We start from the raw sequence: 19,945 nt of genomic DNA, 5'->3' as shown, positions 1-19,945 counted from the left end.
CATCCCCCACGACTGAAATGGCATTGCTGCAACGGCCTCAGTACTCAACGCCGACAACTGCCAGTTTCCACATGCAATTTTACAACTCATCCGCTTCATCCTGGACCACAATGTCTTCACCTTCAACAACCAGTTCTTCATCCTGACACACGGAACAGCCATGGGGACCAAATTCGCACCTCAATATGCCAACATCTTCATGCACAGGTTCGAACAAGACTTCTTCACCGCACAGGACCTTCAACCGATGCTATACACTAGATACATCGATGACATTTTCTTCCTTTGGACTCATGGTGAACAATCACTGAAACAACTATATGATGACATCAACAAGTTCCATCCCACCATCAGACTCACCATGGACTACTCTCCGGAATCGGTTGCATTCTTGGACAACGCATCTCCATTAAGGACAGTCACCTCAGCACCTCATTGTACCACAAGCCCACGGATAACCTCACGATGCTCCACTTCTCCAGCTTCCATCCTAAACACGTTAAAGAAGCCATCCCCTACGGACAAGCCCTCCGTATACACAGGATCTGCTCGGATGAGGAGGAACGCAACAGACACCTCCAGACGCTAAAAGATGCCCTCATAAGAACAGGATATGGCACTTGACTCATCGATCAACAGTTCCGACGCGCCACAGCAAAAAACAGCACCGATCTCCTCAGAAGACAAACACAGGACATGGTGAACAGAGTACCCTTCGTCGTCCAGTACTTCCCCGGAGCGGAGAAGCTACGGCATCTCCTCCGGAGCCTTCAACATGTCATTGATGAAGACGAACATCTCGCCACGGCCATCCCCACACCCCCACTTCTTGCCTTCAAACAACCGCACAACCTCAAACAGACCACTGTCCGCAGCAAACTACCCAGCCTTCAGGAGAACAGTGACCACGACACCACACAACCCTGCCACAGCAACCTCTGCAAGATGTGCCGGATCATCGACACAGATGCCATCATCTCACGTGAGAACACCATCTACCAGGTACACGGTACCTACTCTTGCAACTTGGCCAACGTTGTCTACCTGATACACTGCAGGAAAGGATGTCCCGAGGCATGGGGGGTACATTGGGGAAACCATGCAGACGCTACGACAATGGATGAATGAACACCGCTCGACAATCACCAGGCAAGACTGTTCTCTTCCTGTGGGTGAGCACTTCAGCGGTCACGGGCATTCAGCCTCTGATCTTCAGGTAAGCGTTCTCCAAGGCGGCCTTCACGGCACACAACAGCGCAGAGTTGCTGAGCAGAAACTGATAGCCAAGTTCCGCACACGAGGATGGCCTAAACCGGGATCTTGGGTTTATGTCACACTATCAGTAACCCCCACAGCTTGCCTCCTGGACTTGCAGAATCTCACTGACTGTCCTGTCTGGAGACAATACACACCTCTTTAACCTGTGCTTAACGCTCCCTCCATTCACATTGTCTGGATCTTTAAGACCTGGTTGGCTGTAGAGATTCGCATTCTAATCAGTATTCTGTAACTTGATTTTGTGTCTCTGTATGCCCTGTTTGAGAGCAGATTTCCACTCCATCTGACGAAGGAGCAGCGCTCCGAAAGCTAATGGCATTTACTACCAAATAAACCTGTTGGACTTTAACTTGGTATTGTTAAAACTCTTACTGTGTTTACCCCAGTCCAACGCTGGCATCTCCACATCATGACCATCGTGAAAAACAGTGTAAAGTATTTATTTAGTATACATCATTCCATTGCTATAAACCAGCCTTTTACCTTCCATAATCTTAATGATCCATTTACTGCTAATGTACTGATGGAAAACACTCCTACCACTTCTAAGCTGATATTTTATCTTTTCTTTTTATTATCTGCCCTAAAAGTAGTAATGTTTTCTGAAGTTTCAAATTTGATTTAATTTTCCTATTCATCCATGTACCCCCAGTCTTTGATGTACTTCTTTGGTCCCTTATTCCAAAGTATTTAATTTGAACCCTTTCCATATAGTGTATAAAAGTTACCCATTGCTGTTCTAGCTTCTAATTTTCTTCCCATTTAATCTGAGCACGATTATTTTTGAGCTCATTAACTTTTTTCAGTCATATGCCTTGGGCCGAAATTAATTTTCCACTTTCCTGTTCTTACGCTGCACTTTGTTCTATTGTGATTACCACCTTGCTCCAGAACCAGGTCAAGTGGTGTTCTTTCCATGTACCAACAATTTGATTGAAGATTTTTCACCTCAATCATTTTGCACTATTCCCAAATATTTTTGGACCATTAAAATACCAAAAATTATAACTCTTATTGTCAATACACATCTCTCTAATTTTTCTGCAAATTTCAACCTCAGTTGCTGCAATAATCACTTCAATGTAGTTAGGATGCAAAATGTTTTATAAATAGGATGTATTTTCTTTCAACCAACAAGTCATAATTTATTGGACAGCTAGACTACAGAAGCTTGGATACAAAGCTGAGACACCAGGATATGACACGACACATTCAAGGAGCAACAATGCAATCTGGTTTCACGGGTGAAGTCTGGATGCAATCATAAACAGTATGAGTTTTTAAAAACACATTTTCTTGTATTTAAAAAAATGTCTAGATTATAAAAAGGAAATTACATTGATATTCTGCTGTTGGCTCATACTATCTGTTTAACATGTTTAATGTGGCACACCATCACTTAAAAAGGAGTGCATACAAAATTAGGTTTTATCCTTCAATAACTTCATTCTTCATCTATTATATCTTAACTTTAAAACATTTGATTCAAATGTCTTTTTGTCTCTGGAACCATGTTTTGAATTCAAATTTAGAAGATCTGATCATTTTTTGTCCAAAGGAAAATGAATTTTGCCATAACTGCACTTGTTTTCCACTGTCGGCACCATGCATCCTAAAGCTACTATTCGCCACTTCAAAAGGCCACATATTAACTGGCAGGGCAGGCGGGGCTGCAGGGGCGAGGAATCACCCCAATTAGCACAAATGCAATTCTAATTTTTTTAAAATTCAGCTTGTTAAAGTGTTCGACCATTGTTCAAGGCCATATACTTTAGCAAGCGCAGAGACAGAACTTACATTGGTTTTGAAAAAGAAATGTTGAATTGAATTTCAAATCATATAACACACCTCTGATAGTGCATTGATTAAAAAATAAAAATTGAGAAGCTGCAGCATATTTTGCATTTTTATCTTTTAATGAAACATCTGATACAAACGTGACATCAATCTTAACTACCCCTCAAAACTGATACTAGGACATTGGTTCCATTCATCAATGCCATATAAATTAATTTTGCAGCTATTTGCATTCCGAACATCCACATGAGCCAGTTACACAATTACATTTATTGATACATACTTAGTTGCTGACCTCAAACTGTCACACAGCTTGTTTGTTGCTCTAATAACTGACTCATTAGTACTGCTATAATTTATAAAATATTGCTTTGTTACTGATTCTACAGCCACTTTCCTGCCCACCAAGCATGGATTTACTGATTGCTGTTCACGCTTAAATAAATTTGTAGACTTCACATCCAAAATACATAAAATAATTAGTACCGATTGGCTGGTTATGATGGTTGCACTTCCAAGTAGTGTCAATAATTCACTGTTCTTCAGTATATGCTGTTAACATCTGATATATAAATGTACATATTCCCAAATGCAACTATATAAATGTTTGTTACACGTAGCTATTATCTAATAACACGGACTACTGCTTAATTATGCAATCAATAAAAAATTGGCCAGTTTATTGGTCAACAGTAATTACATGACCATTGCTTTGTGCAAGTCTCATTGCTCAATAGCCATTGTGATCGCTCAACACTGATTGTTATATGACTGTCAGGGCTCTGGACTAATGTTTAGAAAGCAAGGCCACAAAGAAGCTTTATAATTCTAAAACAAATTCATAAAATGGGCTTGTTACCAGTAAGAATTCTTCAATGTGACTGGCTACTCAGCTTACTTGGTTACATCACTGCTATTCGACACCTGAGAGTACCTATAGATGGTGCCAGAATTAAGTTAACACCATGAAAGGTGAAATCTACACCACGGAGTCCATTAGAGCTTTGTGTGCAGCTTTCTTCAAGGTAGTGACAAGTGTTGTTATGCTGCCGCCAACCGCAACATCTCTGCCAGTTTAATTACAGCTGATTATTTTCTAGCCATGGCTGGGATGCCTGTTCTTGGTTGCTTTCCTCTAACCACAGTCTTCAATTCATTTACAGAAAAGTAGATCTCCCATAAACAGTACAGTTCAGCACCTCAGCTCAGCAATGGGTTGCTGTCTAGACTATGCACCACCTCTGCTGTTATTTGACATCACATACCCGCACGCGTGCACACACACACACACACAAAGGAAGTAAGCTGCCAAACCTGAAAAGGCAGATCCTAGGGGTGTTGGGGAATCAAAAGTTGAGAAGGATTAATATTGTGGGTAGCCAGGTTTTGTCCTGGTTAGGAATATGTATTTTTGCAATAAATTAGTTCTCTCATCACAATACTTAAAGGAAATGACAAGCCTAATGTACTAACCAAATAACTGCATTTCCAAAAAAGTGTGGTAAAAAGAAATTTATAGAGGGACTAGGGCATAAGCAAAAAGGAATAGATATCTAGGAGTGTTTGGACAAAATCTGCAAAACAATCCTAATTGTGCTAAGAATTCCACTGACAACCAATTTCAAGTAATCACTTGAGCTCACAGAGTGGTTCACTTATACATGCTAGCAGATACAAATATTCACACACTGAGTGCTGTCCTTTGCAAACAGAAACAGCATGTCCATGCATTGCACCTTTCTTCCAACTAAACAAAAGTCTGGGGGATAGCTGTTTCCTGGTTCATTCCCTTTGGTGGTGCCTTGACCAATTATAGTTGTCCTATCTTATTTGAATTTAAATAAATGCTTGGCAGTTAACTGTGCCTTTACCATGGCAACACCTCCACCAATCACAACCTACTTGTCAAGCAATCAGCATTCTTTTCTCATGCTGTGTAAACTGTTGGTCCCTTTAAGATTTGATATTCTTGTGTGAGACTTGAATGCTAGATGAAAAGCTTTGACAGTATTTCTCTTTTTTCAGCAATACTCAGATAGATATCCAGGTATTCCCTTCCCACTATACTCTATTCACCACTTGCTGACAATCTAAGTTCTGACACCCCTATCTAGCAACAATATTTATTGTATGATTATAACACACATGTTGGCTTGCTCTTTCCCATGTCTCCGAATCCATTTCCATGCCTAAATATCTATTCTCGGCTTAGACCCTTGTCTATTCTCTCACTCATTTATGTTGCAGCATCTCACAGGTGGAAGTTTTTCTTTTAACAAAGAACAACAAAGAAAGTTACAGCACAGGAACAGGCCCTGCACTATATGTTATTTTTACTTGAAACTGTTGAAAAAGGTTTCTATATCTTAACTTATGCATATGAAAAATAAATCTTTACGACTTCTCCCATTAAATGCCAGATTACTAACTGTAGGCATATAAGCATGGTATGCCATCATGAACCAGGAGCAAGTGAAGATGATCTATCAGCTCTCTCAGTTAAGACATTTGAGCCAATGTGCTACTATTTTGGTTCACCAGGTTTCATACAGGAATTCACCTTGAATACAATTTTTTTAAAGCAGAGGCAGCAATTAAAAAAACAATGAACACAACACATTTATGTGAATAACTCCAAACATCAACAAGTCAGCAAGGATGAACGAGACAGACATTTGCAGCTGGAGTTTTCAAGAATGGTAAGAAAACTATGACATCTAAGCTATATTATTTTCTTCATAAATTTAGGAATATTCCAAACTAACAAAGAAAAAAATAAGATGCCAATTAGCTAGGTGTTCAAGTCACCTTGGGACATTGCCGGTCAAGCCATCATTTCTATCAGCTAGGCAACCAAAACAAAAATGCTTGGTGAAAACGCAATTAAAGTTGCTACTTAGAAAGAAACTTTGATCATTTTGCCCAGACTTGAGAACAACCACAGATTTTCCCTGCCTTAGATTAAACTAAAATATAAGCCAGAACATATCGCATTGTACAACGTTTTCACTCAAGCCAAAACATAATAACGGATTGTACAATGTTTTCACACTTAATTTGGTGGGACAACTATAGAGAGCATTAATTCAATGCTGGAGCAATCCAAAACTAATCCCAAATTCTGTCCCTTCCTCAGCTTCAAATGCACTCTGCACTTCTCAAAAGATGCATTGGTGTCTGCTTCAACTACTCTGAGAAAACATTTCATTTTTTAAAACTTCTTAACCATTCTCTTACACGAGGTATTTCCTCAGATTTTCTCCTGCTGTCAACATAATGTTGGTGGAAACATTGCTCAAGTTGGTAAAATGGGTTTCTATCAAATATACAATGACAGAACATCTGATAAAATTCCAGACATTAGGACAATTTTAAATCGAATTCCCTGTTCATCGTAACCCTGAAAACTTTCATTACATTTTTGCTCTGCTTTTTTGCTGCAGTACAAATAATCTAGTTAATTAGCACTAGCATTTGTTTCAGTAACCAGTATCCCATTCACTCGTGTTATCCTGGTGAATTTAGATTTTCTATGGTTTTAATAATCTTGCTGAAATGTGGTGTACAAACTTCACACAGTAGCTCAATGATAGCTTCAACTAGTTTCTATTCAAGTTTCTCTTCTAATGGCAACCTGCAATCACATGGACATTTCTCCAAGCTGAGGTGTTTACCAGGAATCCCCCCTTTTCATAACCATTCTATTTTAAGTTAAGGGATAATATATATTTCAATATATATTTAATATATAATTCAAAATATTTATAATTCATAAATTTCAACATTCATAATCCAGGAATTAAGAGTACATTTCTGTGCAGAGTTGAGGGACTTTTACACCATCTATTGGATGAGATTTTAAATCAAGGTACCAGGTGCCATCACATGTAGATGCAAAAGATACCACAATATTACTTGAAATGGAGCATCGGAGCTCTCCCCAAATGTTATGGCCAATACTAATTCTTCGACCAACATCACTAAAAGTGATCATCAACTCACTCCTGTTTTTGGAGCCTTGTTGTGTAGAAAGTGGCTACCATGTTTCCAATAACCTGTATAAAAAAGTGCTTCCTTGCCTGTATGGCATTTTGGAACAGTGTCGTCATGAAAGGAGCTCTATAAAAATAAAGAACTTAAAAGAATTTGCATTTAGAAAGGAAATGGATGAGAATGGTGCTATTTTCCAATCTTAACTATTTCAAATTAAGAAAAATTGCAGATTTGAAATATTATATTACTCGACACAGATGGGGAGGAGGAGGATTGGAGCGGGGATGGGTTCCAACTTTCCAACAATAGTTATTGACTTATGGAAGCCTGAGTTTTAATCCAAAAGGTTGAATCCTCAAAATCCAAGTACGCCAACTAATATCACAACACCAGCTTCCATACAACAGAGGTAAAGATAGGCCAGCATTACACAAATATTTGTTTGCCTACATGTGTTAAATGTACAAAATTTCATTTTACAATTCCTTGTGGTTAACTGACTGAGGATTTTACCTGGAAGACTGAGTGATACCAAAGACACAAAATTTTAAGTCTCATAGTCAAACCGAAAAAGTTAACAAGTTGGTAAGAAGATGGACGTATCACCAACAGAAAAAAAAACAGGATGCTCCCAAATGCTGCAGATAACAATTCTAAATATAATTTCCAATCTTTTCCAATTATGAATAGGTTGCTCACTTTGAACCCTTCCACTACTTGGCATCACATCCCGAATCAAACACGACACATATACTACTATTCAATTAAACTCAAATAGATACAATTTCAGAATCTGAGCATGATTCAACCAGGTTTTCATGACTTTGAACAACTGGCCACACAATGGAACATCTAACAGCAGCTTACTTTTATGCTTTACTCATAAATATTACATTTAAAATTTATCAGTCGAAAATTAATGGTAATGTGAAAAACTTACAATTCTGAATAATTCAGATTATCTATTAAAACCTAAATTTAGGGCAGTAACGTTGCTTCTAACTGATGAACAAATATATCCTTGTAGTGTTTACAAAAAAGACTGTGCGTCCCTTCAATGCTCTACATCATCTTTAATATTGCACTGATCCTCTTTCATCAGACTCACAAGTTGACTATAAAAACCTGCCTATCATCTCCAAAGTGCATACATTATATACCAGATGTACCTTTTTTCTAAGTCTTGCTTATAATCTCATTTTCAGTCCATTTTTAAAACTGACTGCATGTTTCAATTACAGTCCATACTAGAAAGGCAAACAAACTGCTTTCCAGAATTCATCTGATTTAATTTAAAATTTGGCGAATGCTGTACTTTACATTTGGCAACTATATCTGCTATTTTGTATGTTATTTGTATTTCTATTATAGAAATAAAAATGTTCCAGAATTTCCCATCCCACAATTTTATTTTGAAACATTCAATATAAATATTTACAGAAAATATTTGCATTAACAGGATATTAAATGTGTAAATTCTGAAATATTTGAGTGGATATTGTGCAAAAAGTTGCAAATACTACCAGTGTTTTAGACAATATACAATTGACCGTTTGCTGTTATTGGTAAAGTTTTTTTTTCTCTATTTCCAGCTTCTCTCCTTACTAAAGGCTTTAATTCTTGCTGGAAGCATGGGCATTAACAATATTCTGACACCGAGGTCAACTGGTAATCCTTCGCACAGTAATCTGAGGGTTATCCAACAATGAAGAGCATGACCACTGAGCCTAAACTCAACAAATGGTCACAGGAGTCACGGAATACAATTAGGGTCAGGAATACAGATTGCTTTCTCCTTATCTCAGATATACTACAGTTAATTATCACCCCAGGTGAAATTAGCTAATGTAGCACATAAATGACAAACAGATCTGGGACTGTTCTTTGCCGAACTGTCCTTATTAAGATATCAATGGAACTATATTTAAGATAGTTAGGTATCCATGTTAAATATACAAAACTAACCCACTACTTTAGAAACATTGTGCATGAATGAAACAACTATAGCCTCCTTTTACTTTAATGTCAACAGTCTGTTTGAACCCCTTTCTCATACATTTCTTCTTCGCCAAGGCACAGAATAGTTCAGCTGTTTCCCCATCCATGTCCACTAAACACCTTCCCCCTCCAACTGTGAACCTGAATCTGCTTCTAGATTCAGCTACAGCCCGCCTGCCTTCCTCCAGCTCAACTCATCAATAATACGTTTCCTCAATGCCCAAGCCCAGCTCTGACTACCCAAATTCCATGTACCATGTTAGCTGATAGTGCAAATGATTCCCTAACAACTGAGTTCAAAGTTCAAATACAAGTTGTCAAAATCTTAAGCGTTATTTTAAAATGAATATTTTTGCCAAAAAAAACCACTTTGATAGTTTTGACTGTTCTATTATTTTATTAGAGCAGTAACTAAGCACTTCTTTCAGTTATTGTTCAGTTCTGTTTTATCTTCCAATCAGAGTTTTGAAAAATAATTCATGACTCAAAATGCATAATCATTTGTTTCATTTGAAAGAATAATGGTCCATTGAACCAAATAAAGTTTAGATACAACAGAGTTCTAAAGGTGATCAATTTTCCTGGTCATATTTGGTTTTTTCAAAGGTTAATTTTCTTTTTCCCTAAAGTGTCATTTTTATTTATAACCCTCAACTCCATGCTGAAAGGCGATTTAGAAACTTGCTGGCGATGTTATCATTTTACATTATGACAAGGACATCAAGTTTTTCTGCTGCTCAGAAGATCAATTTCAGGAAAATAAAGAAAAGTACAGCACAGGAACAGGCCCTTCGGTCCTCCAAGCCTGCGCCGATCATGATACCTACCTAAACTAAAACCGTATGCACTTACGGATTCCATATCCTTCCCATCCTATTCATGTATTCGTCTAGTTGCCCCTTAAATGCCGCTATCGTACCTGCTCCCACCACCTCCCCGGGCAGCACGTTCCAGACATTCACCACCCTCTGTGTAAAAAAACTTGCCTCGCACATCTCCTCTAAACTTTTCCCCACACACCTTAAACCTATGTCCCCTCGTACTTGACTTTTCTACCATCTGACTGTCCATGCCACTCAATCTTGTAGACCTCTATCAGATCACCCCTCAACCTCCATCATTCCAGTGAGAACAAACCGAGTTTATCCAACCTCTCCTCGTAGCTAATACCCTCCAGACCAGGCAACATCCTGGTAAACCTCTTCTGTAACCTCTCCAAAGCATCCATATCCTTCTGGTAGTGTGGTGACCAGAATTGTACGCAATATTCTAAATGAGGCCTAACTAAGGTTCTGTACAGCTGAAGCATGACCTGCGAATTTTTATACTCAATGCCCTGACCGATGAAGGCAAGCATGCCGTATGCCTTCTTGACTACCTTATCCATCTGCGTTGCCACTTTGTGGTCGATGGACATGTATGCCCAGATCTCTCTGCCTGTCAATACTCCTAAGGGCTCTACCATTTACTGTACAATTCCTATATGCACTGGACCTTCCAAAATGCATTATCTCACACTTGTCCGGATTAAACTCCATCTGCCATTTCTCCGCACAAGTCTCCAACCGGTTTATATACTGCTGTATCCTCTGACAATCCTCTTCACTATCCGCAACTCCACCAATTTTTGTGTCCTCTGTGAACTTACTAATCAGACCAGCTACATTTTCCTCCAAATCATTTATACATACTACGAACAACAAAGGTCCCAGAACTGATCCCTGTGGAACACCACGAGTAAGAAGTTTAACAACACCAGGTTAAAGTCCAACAGGTTTATTTGGTAGCAAAAGCCACACAAGCTTTTGAAGCTCTAAGCCCCTTCTTCACCACGAGTCACAGCCTTCCACTCAGAAAAGCACCCCTCTTCTGCTAAACTCTGTCTTTCATGGCCAAGCCAATTCTGTATCCATTTGCCAGCTCTCATAGAAATCATAGAAACCCTACAGTGCAGAAGGAGGCCATTCGGCCCATCGAGTCTGCACCGACCACAATCCCACCCAGGCCCTATCCCTACCCCCACATATTTACCCGCTAATCCCTCTAACCTACGCATCTCAGGACTCTAAGGGGCAATTTTGAACCTGGCCAATCAACCTAACCCGCACATCTTTGGACTGTGGGAGGAAACTGGAGCACCCGGAGGAAACCCACGCAGACACGAGGAGAATGTGCAAACTCCACACAGACAGTGACCCGAGCCGGGAATCGAACCCGGGACCCTGGAGCTGTGAAGCAGCAGTGCTAACCATGTGCTACCGTGCCGCCCCAGACTTCTCCTCTGATCCCGTGTGACTTCACCTTTCGTACCAATCTACCATGAGGTACCTTGTAAAAGGCTTTACTGAAGAAGTCCATGCATACAACATCCACTGCCTTTTCCTCATCTATCTTCGTTACTTCCTTGAAAAACTTGATCAAGTTAGTGAAACATGGCTTTCCCTTCACAAAACCATGCTGTATATCACTAATACGTCCATTAGTTTCAAAATGTGAGTAGATCATGTCCCTAAAAATCTTTCAAATAATAACTTCAAAATACCATTTTAGTTTGTAAAATAGTCCCTTTCTTGGTTTAATGATATTCCTAAATAATTCTATCCAACATTAGATTTGCTTAAAATGACAATTTGAGAGAAAACTTTTGGCAAAATATAAAATAACTAGGATCCTGGGTAACTATGTTAAAGTACCTTAGATTATTTAAAAATTTGATTCAGATAATTTGTGGCTGAATTGCTTTAAAATGACTAAGTTAGTTCATGTACGTGCATATACTGCCCAATATCTTTCACAGAGAACATGTGGATTCTGTAAATGTGTCCACAAGTCAATGTGACAAGCTGGTCGTTTACTTGATTGACATTTTTCACAGATATACTCCCGTAAGATAAGGTAACCTCCACTCAGAATAAACAGCTACCATATGTCATGCTATTTCTTTGAAGCACATGGCCACATTTAAATTAGTCTCCACAGGAAACCTCCTGCAATTTGTACAGGAATATAATCGTAACATATTTTTTCACATTTGCATAATTAACTTTTTTAAAAATAATTCGCTCACAAATGGACTAAACGGATTTAAGTGAATTCTAGTACTGACACTGAAGTGAGGAACAGAGTATGTAGCCACAAGGGTATGCTACAAAATATCAGAAAGCAGATGATTATGCCTGGCACATTTATTGAATTCTGTTAAGGGAGCAGTGGACCATGCATTGTCAAAAGTAACATGTTGGGTAATCCATAAGCATTGGATTTAACTTGTCTCTGCTTAATTCCATTCCTTTATAGGAATGGCATCTAGTTAGCTCCAGTGTGAAATCCTGTACAGTCTCCAGCAACAACAGTCTCTGTACTGGCATGCTGTGGCCTAACACAAGGTCACAGCATCACAACCAATTTGGAGTTTCAGGGCTTCACATAAAGGTACCTCAGCTCCCAATGGAAGAGCAAATCTAGCTGTTTGAACCTCATTTCATCTTTTACTTTCTAATTACAAAACAAAGCTACCAATGGCCAGGAAGTCTGCAATCCCAAATTCTTATTGCAGTACCAGGGAGGCAATGGTCTTACTTATTTGAACAGAGTGTGAGCAAAACAAAATAAATATAGAGAATAAAAACAGAAAATGTTGCATAAACTCAGCAGATCTAGTAACATTTGTGGAAAGAAACAGAGTTATCATTTCGCACCTAAACGATCCTACTACAGAAGAGAAGCATGGTAGAAGTGTACAGAACTATATAGTTGCAAATGGAGGAGATGGGGCAAACCTTCTGGACCTCTCACCCCCGCCTCGACCCCTCCTGTAGTTTGTCGTCCATTGTTTTACAGCTCAATGGCCTGCCCCAACATAACCCCATCTCTTCTCTATTTGGCCACCTCTACCTGGCTGTTCAGTTGCTCCCATTAACACATTCTGCTGTCTCACCTTTTGCCATCATTAGCACTCTCCATCCCTTAACGGCACCATTAACACTCCCCTTTGTCTTACGTCCAGGACAAATTTGTCCATACCTCCTTTTCCCCTGACCGATCCCTGGTTGTCTGCTTTGCCCCACCTCCTCCACCCTGTTTCCAACCATCTAATTCTGTATATTTCTAACACACAAACAGAAAATGCTGAAAAATCTCAGCAGGTCTGACAGCATCTGTGGGGAGACCTGCTGAGATTTTCCAGCATTTTCTGTTTTTGTTTCAGATTCCAGCATCTGTAGTATTTTGCTTTTGTTTGTACATTTCTACCTTGCTTCAGTTCTGTAGAAGGATCATTTAGATCCAAAACATTAACTCTTGTTTCTCTCCACAAACGCTGCAAGACCTTCTGAGCTTATCCAGCATTTTCTGTTTTTATTTCAGATTGCCAGCATTTTGTTTAAATATATAGAAAATGCTTTGCTTATTACAAAGTTAAAACAAGGAAAAGATATGCAAACTAGTATGGAAATTGTAACTTCCAAAAATTAATAGCTCTTTCAGCTTTTACAGGTTGACTTAAGAAACTTTTCATCGATCAATTTTAGTGTAGTGTATCAGTGGCAAATGTTTGCTATTTATGATCTTTGCAATCAACTCTCCAAAACTTCCACTATTTCAAACCAGCATGAAGCATTTTCTAAGACATAAAATGTATTCAACTACTTACTTTAAGTCCTGCAAGAGATCTTTTGCATTCAGCATGGTAATTAAAGAAGTAGTAGCTGCTGGAATAATAATGATAGGAGTCCGAGAACCTGGAAGCAAGAGACAGTTCTTTGACGTTTTCTATCAGACAAAAAAGTCTTGGGCTAAAAATAACAGTTTCTTCTTCAGATCACGAAAAATACGATCATTAATTCAATCCTCATTTACGCAGCTTATAAATTCAAACACCTCTGCCAATTATTTATGTTTAAATGCTAGAGCACCAATTGTTTTGGTAACATGGCTTAGTGAAACCATATTAATATATTTTATGGCTGCAGAGGTTTGAATTTGCCTCGAATCTAATACTTAAAAGAAAAGTCAAGTTCTGAATAATGACTCTTACCCTTTTTTTGATTTGGTGGTGGCCTCGCCTGTGAAACTGTTGAAGAAAAACATGCATTAAAAAAGGACATTCTATAACGATATGCGGATAAATGCAATAATAAAAAAACATTCCAACATGCATTACAACTGAAGCAATCATGGTTTCACCTACTGCAAAATTTATATCCCCGCTTCTTCTCCCTACCTAATTCCCTCCCCCAAAAGACTTCATCCAAAACTTTTGAGAGTTCAACCCTTTGACTTGCACATTCTCATCTCAAATAATCAGACAGATCTCAGTGGAAAATATTCATTTCTTTGTAGTTTTTGAACTACAAGCGGAGAGTCAGGAACTACCAGCGGAGAGTCAGGAACTACCAGTAGGAATGTTTTGTTCATCACATTTTTCACAATTACTGATCAATGTTTTAAATAATTTTGCTTAAAGAATATTCGTATTTTGTTAACAATAGAACTAAAATGTTTTAACAAGTGCTACGTTGTAGAAAGGAAACATTAAAAAGTTACAAGTATTGCACTTTTTCTGCCCACCAAGTTCAGTGAGGATGCCTTAACAAATGTGTACATCAGAATGATAGAGAAGTTGTCAGTGAAAACATTAAAATTGCACGACCATACAATAATTCAACTTAATGATCTTGATTATAAGGTCTATTCATGTCATATGTAGAAGTTTATTGGTTGAAAAGGTGTGAGATGTTTGCATGTCAAAGAACTAGGATTTAAAATATTTAGAGAAAGGATTCATGAAAGAGGTTCTTAATAATAAATGGAACAATTGTTCACAGGTCTAACATGTGGAAATTAATCCCCCGTTTGAATCCCTGAACCAAGATGCTACAATACAACCATTCCCTTCAATTCAGCAGGAGATAGAGAATATATTAAGCTCTAATATATAGTACAATTATTACATTATTAAACAATTATTGGAATTAATCTTACTTTGGGGTAGCTAGACTGTACACACAAGCAAAATCAGCCGCTGTGAATGATGGTCCATTAGAGCTCAATTATGGTGCGAGAACTGTGTCACTCTCGCAAAATTGAGAAGTTATTAAAGAATTCTTTCTCAAAAGGAATACCAAATTGAACAAATGTGTCAAAATAAGGTCATAAACTGAAAACGGAAGAGAGATATGGGGTCATCCTCGAGAGTGTACAGAAATTCTGGAGGAAGTTTCTTCCTTCTTTCTCTCTAACTTGAGCAACTGTCAACAATTTAACAGAAAACGTTGGAGAAACTCAGCAGGTCTGACAGCATCTATGGACTGAGAACAGAGCCAACATTTCAAGTCAGGATCACCCTTCGTCAGAACTTCAGCTGACAGTTTAAGGCAGGGACATATCATGATTCTCGCTTGATTATATTCCTCACTTCTAAGCCACTGCCTTCAATAACTTACCAATTCCCAAACTGAACTTTTAATGAATTAAATGACAATACTGCTCATCACGCTTTGTCTTCTAGTTTGTCGATAGATCATGCAATCTTTAGATCTTTTGTTGTGGAAATCTGCTGTTAATAACTGCACCTTTCTCTCCAAGGTGAAATTGTTTACTGCTTCTTTTGCTCCAAGTACCTAGTTATTCAATAATTTTTTTCCCAAATCAAAACAACTCTAATGTATAAAGGGAACAAATTAAAATTGGGAACCCAAAGGCCTGGAAACATTTTATACAATGGTTTTGTCCCTCTGACGCAAACTAGAGTCTCTGAAGAATTATCACCGAATCATTTGGGGATATGCCTTTGCCCCTACAGAACTACCAACATTAAAATCAGGCTTTCAAAACTGTTTAATAAAGTAGTAGAGCAAAGCTGTTTGATTATTCTATATGTGGCGATGCCGGCATTGGACTGGGGTGGGCACAGTGAGAAGTCTCACAACACCAGGTTATAGTCCAACAGGTTTATTTCGGAGCTGTAGTATTTCGTGCTACCAAATAAACCTGTTGGACTTTAACCTGGTGTTGTGAGATTATACTATATGTCAGAGCTTAATACATTCTCTATCTCTGCCTGTACTGCGTGGGAACAGTTGTAAAACTGTTAAAAGCAACATAAGAACTGGCATTCCTAAGTTTTTAGTGCATAAGTGTTCATCAATTGGGCAGTATCTCCCACAGTAAATGATTCCCAAACATAGACATGCTAACTTTGTGAAGTCAAATTGTGCAGTGTGTGTCAGGTTGTTTGTTGAATGGTAACAGTGGAGCAAAACGAAGATCAGGACTACACACAATCAGAATCCGCAACAGTACATGTAGGTCACCTTTGGAAAAGGAGATTTTGGTTTTTGAACTTGTCATGTTCAAAAAGTGGAATCTTTAATTCACCTTCATTTCAAATTTTGCACATTACATTGCCAATGGCAAATGATCGTACTGCATGCTTACTGTTGCAGTTGCTAAAGTCAAGTTAATTCTAACTGAGATATATATTACAAGGACTCTGCAAACTTTTTATCATCTCAATTTATCAATTCCCCCAACCAAGTTTCATATTCAAGTCTATAATGGTGAAAGAAAATGAAAACCTAAGAAATTCTGATAGATTTACATGGTTGACTAGCATCAAAGTATGGTGGCACAGTGTTTAGCACTGCTGCCTCAAAGCGCCAGGGACCCGAGTTTGATTCCCGGCTTCAGTCACTGTCGGTACAGAGTCTGCATGTTCTCCCCATGTCTGCGTGGGTTTCCTCCGGGTGCTCCGGTTTCCTCTCAGATCAAAAGACGTGCAGGTCAGGTTCATTGGCCATGCTAAATTCTCCCTCAGTGTATCCAAACAGGTGCCAGAGAGTGGCGACTAGGGGATTGTCACAGTAACTTCGCTGCAGTGTTAATGTAAGCCTACTTGTGACACTAATAAATCAATCAATACATCTGTCAGATATTAGACTTCTGATCTAGGAAGCTTATTCGGTTAATGATATTTATAAATTAAGGCAGGTACTAAAATAAGGTGCAAAAGGATTTTGTAACTCAAAGGTCTTTGGATTAAGTGCTCAAAAGGTGAACCCTATCCATGCTAAAAAGCTCAACTCCACCTGGAAGTTAGGCTACACAATCACAGCTAACTGTACAGGTTTAACTGTAATGGAGACCATATTCAATGCAAAAGTTGGAATCTGTCTGTTACATGTTACATATCAGGAATCAACACTATAATATACAACTTAACAAAGACTGTCAGAAGCTGGAAAAAAGTTCTAACTAACTGAGATCATGACACTGAAAGAATCTGAGAAAATACCAGTGTAGAGATTACACTGGTAAACACTTGGTACTGCTGCCTCTTGTTGAGCCTTGGTGCTAGTTACTGACTTGAATTTGCATTGTATTGAAAGTTACATTCATTTTTGATAATGCTGAAAGCTGCATAATGCTGAATCTTAAAGTTAAGCAATGTGACCAGAGATGGGAACAATTACGTAAACTGCAGACAAGCACCTTCAACTGAGTTATGAGAGTCAGAACACAATGCTCTCTATTCATTAACTCAATTCAAAAATTTTGAGAATGTTCCCAAATTTACAGAGCTTATCTACACACGTGCATTTCCATGTAGAACGTGAATATTAACATACCTCGCAATATAAGAACATACAAGACCAGTGGGTCCATCTAGCTTGTCACTCAATTGTAATACTTTACTCATTTAAATAAATACCTACCCACTGGGAGTGATGCTATCTATTGGGAAAGGGAAAACCAATGTGAAAAATCAAACTGATTAGGGGGAAAAGTAGGGAGTGGAAATGAAAACTTCCTCTCCGATTCCCTGAAATGAAAATAGCCAAAGCTATCCCATTGACTATGATTTGTGTTAGAGGAATTCTATCTCTTGTAGGAGGTGATCTCCACCGTTGCCAGAAACAGATTCAACTCTAACATGAAGGGATAGGAAATGAACATTCACCATGAAATGGCAACATGTTCCATTGGTCCACAATTCCCCTGGAAGGAAAGAATTACCCAACATCCAACTGGTTTTGGCCTTTCATAGCTTGACCTCTAATTAGCCGCCAACCTACATAGCTGAAATAATTGATCAACATAAATACAATTTAGTGCCATTATTATCTTGTAAATTTATGCTTCTCGAAGCGCAAGGTCTCTACAAGAACTAACTTGCTTTCGACCTGTCCTTGACCATCTTTCAGCAGCTCAACATAGACTTTAATGGTCCCCTGACTCATCGTGTAACTGAAAATGGTTTCTTCTTTGCTAGTACAGGTGTGCTTAGCTGATCTAAGAGCAGTCTTACTGCCTGGAATTGTTTTGATTTTTATTTGGTGCATTCATTCACTATAAATTTTAATGTATTTTAAGTTGTATTTAAAAATTGCTCATCTTATTTGGCTTCAAATGTGACCAGTTGCTTTGATTCTTTCTTATTACATTGCCTTCCTTTGAATTTGGGCACACATACACATGGCTACCATTTGTTTGGTTCCCGCTTCAATACTTGCTAATATATTCTGCACTGGTATCATCTACACCCAGTAACACTGACCAAGTGACCTATTCCAAATCTTCTTTTCATTTTAATAAAGTTGGCAAACATTGAAACTGTGACAAAACTAAACGTGATCAACTTTTAAACCATAATTATCTTCCACTGATGTGAGCAGAATTAGCTTTGTCAAGTTTAACTTTAGTCAAGTTTCACACTTCAAAATGTTACGCTGCAATGCAAGATGGGAAAGAAAGGTTTCATGTCTGTTAGCCACTGTGAAGAATCCATATCTTACAACAGACCTCAAAAACTGAATGTAGCATTACTTTGCACCTTGCTGACAAAGGAAGTCTTTGATGGTCCAATACTTGTGCAGTTTGCTAAGCTCAAAGATTTTGTTTACTAATTACAAAATTTAAGAATATTAGTAAATACATTTTCCTTTAGCAGTTCTACTCGACTAAATAAAATTTATTTCTGATTCTACAATTTCCTGAATGGCAGCATGAGCCATACTAAAGTAAGGTACCCTGGAAACAAAGGGGTTCTTAGACAATACTATGAATTAACTGTACAATTACAAGAAGGATTATTCAATCAAAGTATGTTTTTTTTTCTATTTTACAGAACACACCAGGATATCGAGTGGGATAACACTGGGCATTCGTATGGGTTTAATTCCCATGACAGTAATTTGTATTAGCAGAGATAAAAAGCTGCTGATCATCATCAACACCATTTACCCCAAGCTGCTGTAGTCTATGTGCAACTCCACTCCCACATGTGGCTGACTTGAAAAGACCGTTAAAGCAATTTGACAAACAGTTCAAAAAATAAAAGACCCAGGGATGAACAATATATGCAGCTTTATCATTATTGTGCTCACTATAATTGTAACTGATTGTAATAAGTTAACTGCAATAAAGCTTTAAGGCTACAACTAATTAAAATAATAGAGAAAATTGAAAATGTAAAACATGTTCAAACGCAGGTCATTCAGTGACACTCTCTTCAATGCTCAAATTGCCAAATGAAATTCCAGCAGAATTCTTTTAGTGGAGACAGTCAGTGATTTAGCTGAATACATAAAAAGTACTTGGGATTCTCACACAGGGCATCACACGCATGATTTATTTGGATAATTAATTTTGCTTGCATTTGGCACATTTTTATTCATGTATTCACTTTAACAGTTAAACTCTTAACTAAGGATCATACTAGTTGTAAAATGTTGAAAGTGAACTGAAGCACTTGAAATGTTTAAACCTAGAAATGCTGATTTAAAAAATTCCTTGCAAAAGGAGTTGGAGAGAAAAATTTGCAGATCATTGGAAGCAGTCAATGATGCAGCATGTTGGCACGATGAAGCACAATGGCAGA

General features: G+C 38.2%; 1 protein-coding gene across 1 annotated transcript in view; it reads right to left on the bottom strand.

Annotated features, from left to right (window-relative positions):
* cdc73 (cell division cycle 73, Paf1/RNA polymerase II complex component, homolog (S. cerevisiae)) overlaps positions 1 to 19,945 on the bottom strand; it is a 333,544-nt gene that overhangs the window by 104,958 nt on the left and 208,641 nt on the right. Inside the window, exons 12-13 of the mRNA XM_078218135.1 lie at positions 14,102 to 14,137; positions 13,718 to 13,805 (exon numbers count right to left, since the gene is read on the bottom strand). Of these exons, the coding sequence (XP_078074261.1) occupies positions 13,718 to 13,805; positions 14,102 to 14,137 (124 nt within the window). The remainder of the gene's footprint in view (positions 1 to 13,717; positions 13,806 to 14,101; positions 14,138 to 19,945) is intronic.

Source organism: Mustelus asterias, chromosome 8 (assembly GCF_964213995.1).
Source record: "Mustelus asterias chromosome 8, sMusAst1.hap1.1, whole genome shotgun sequence".
NCBI lineage: Eukaryota > Metazoa > Chordata > Chondrichthyes > Carcharhiniformes > Triakidae > Mustelus > Mustelus asterias.
Note: the sequence above shows the minus strand (reverse complement) of the source record. Positions and strands in the feature narration are given on the sequence as shown.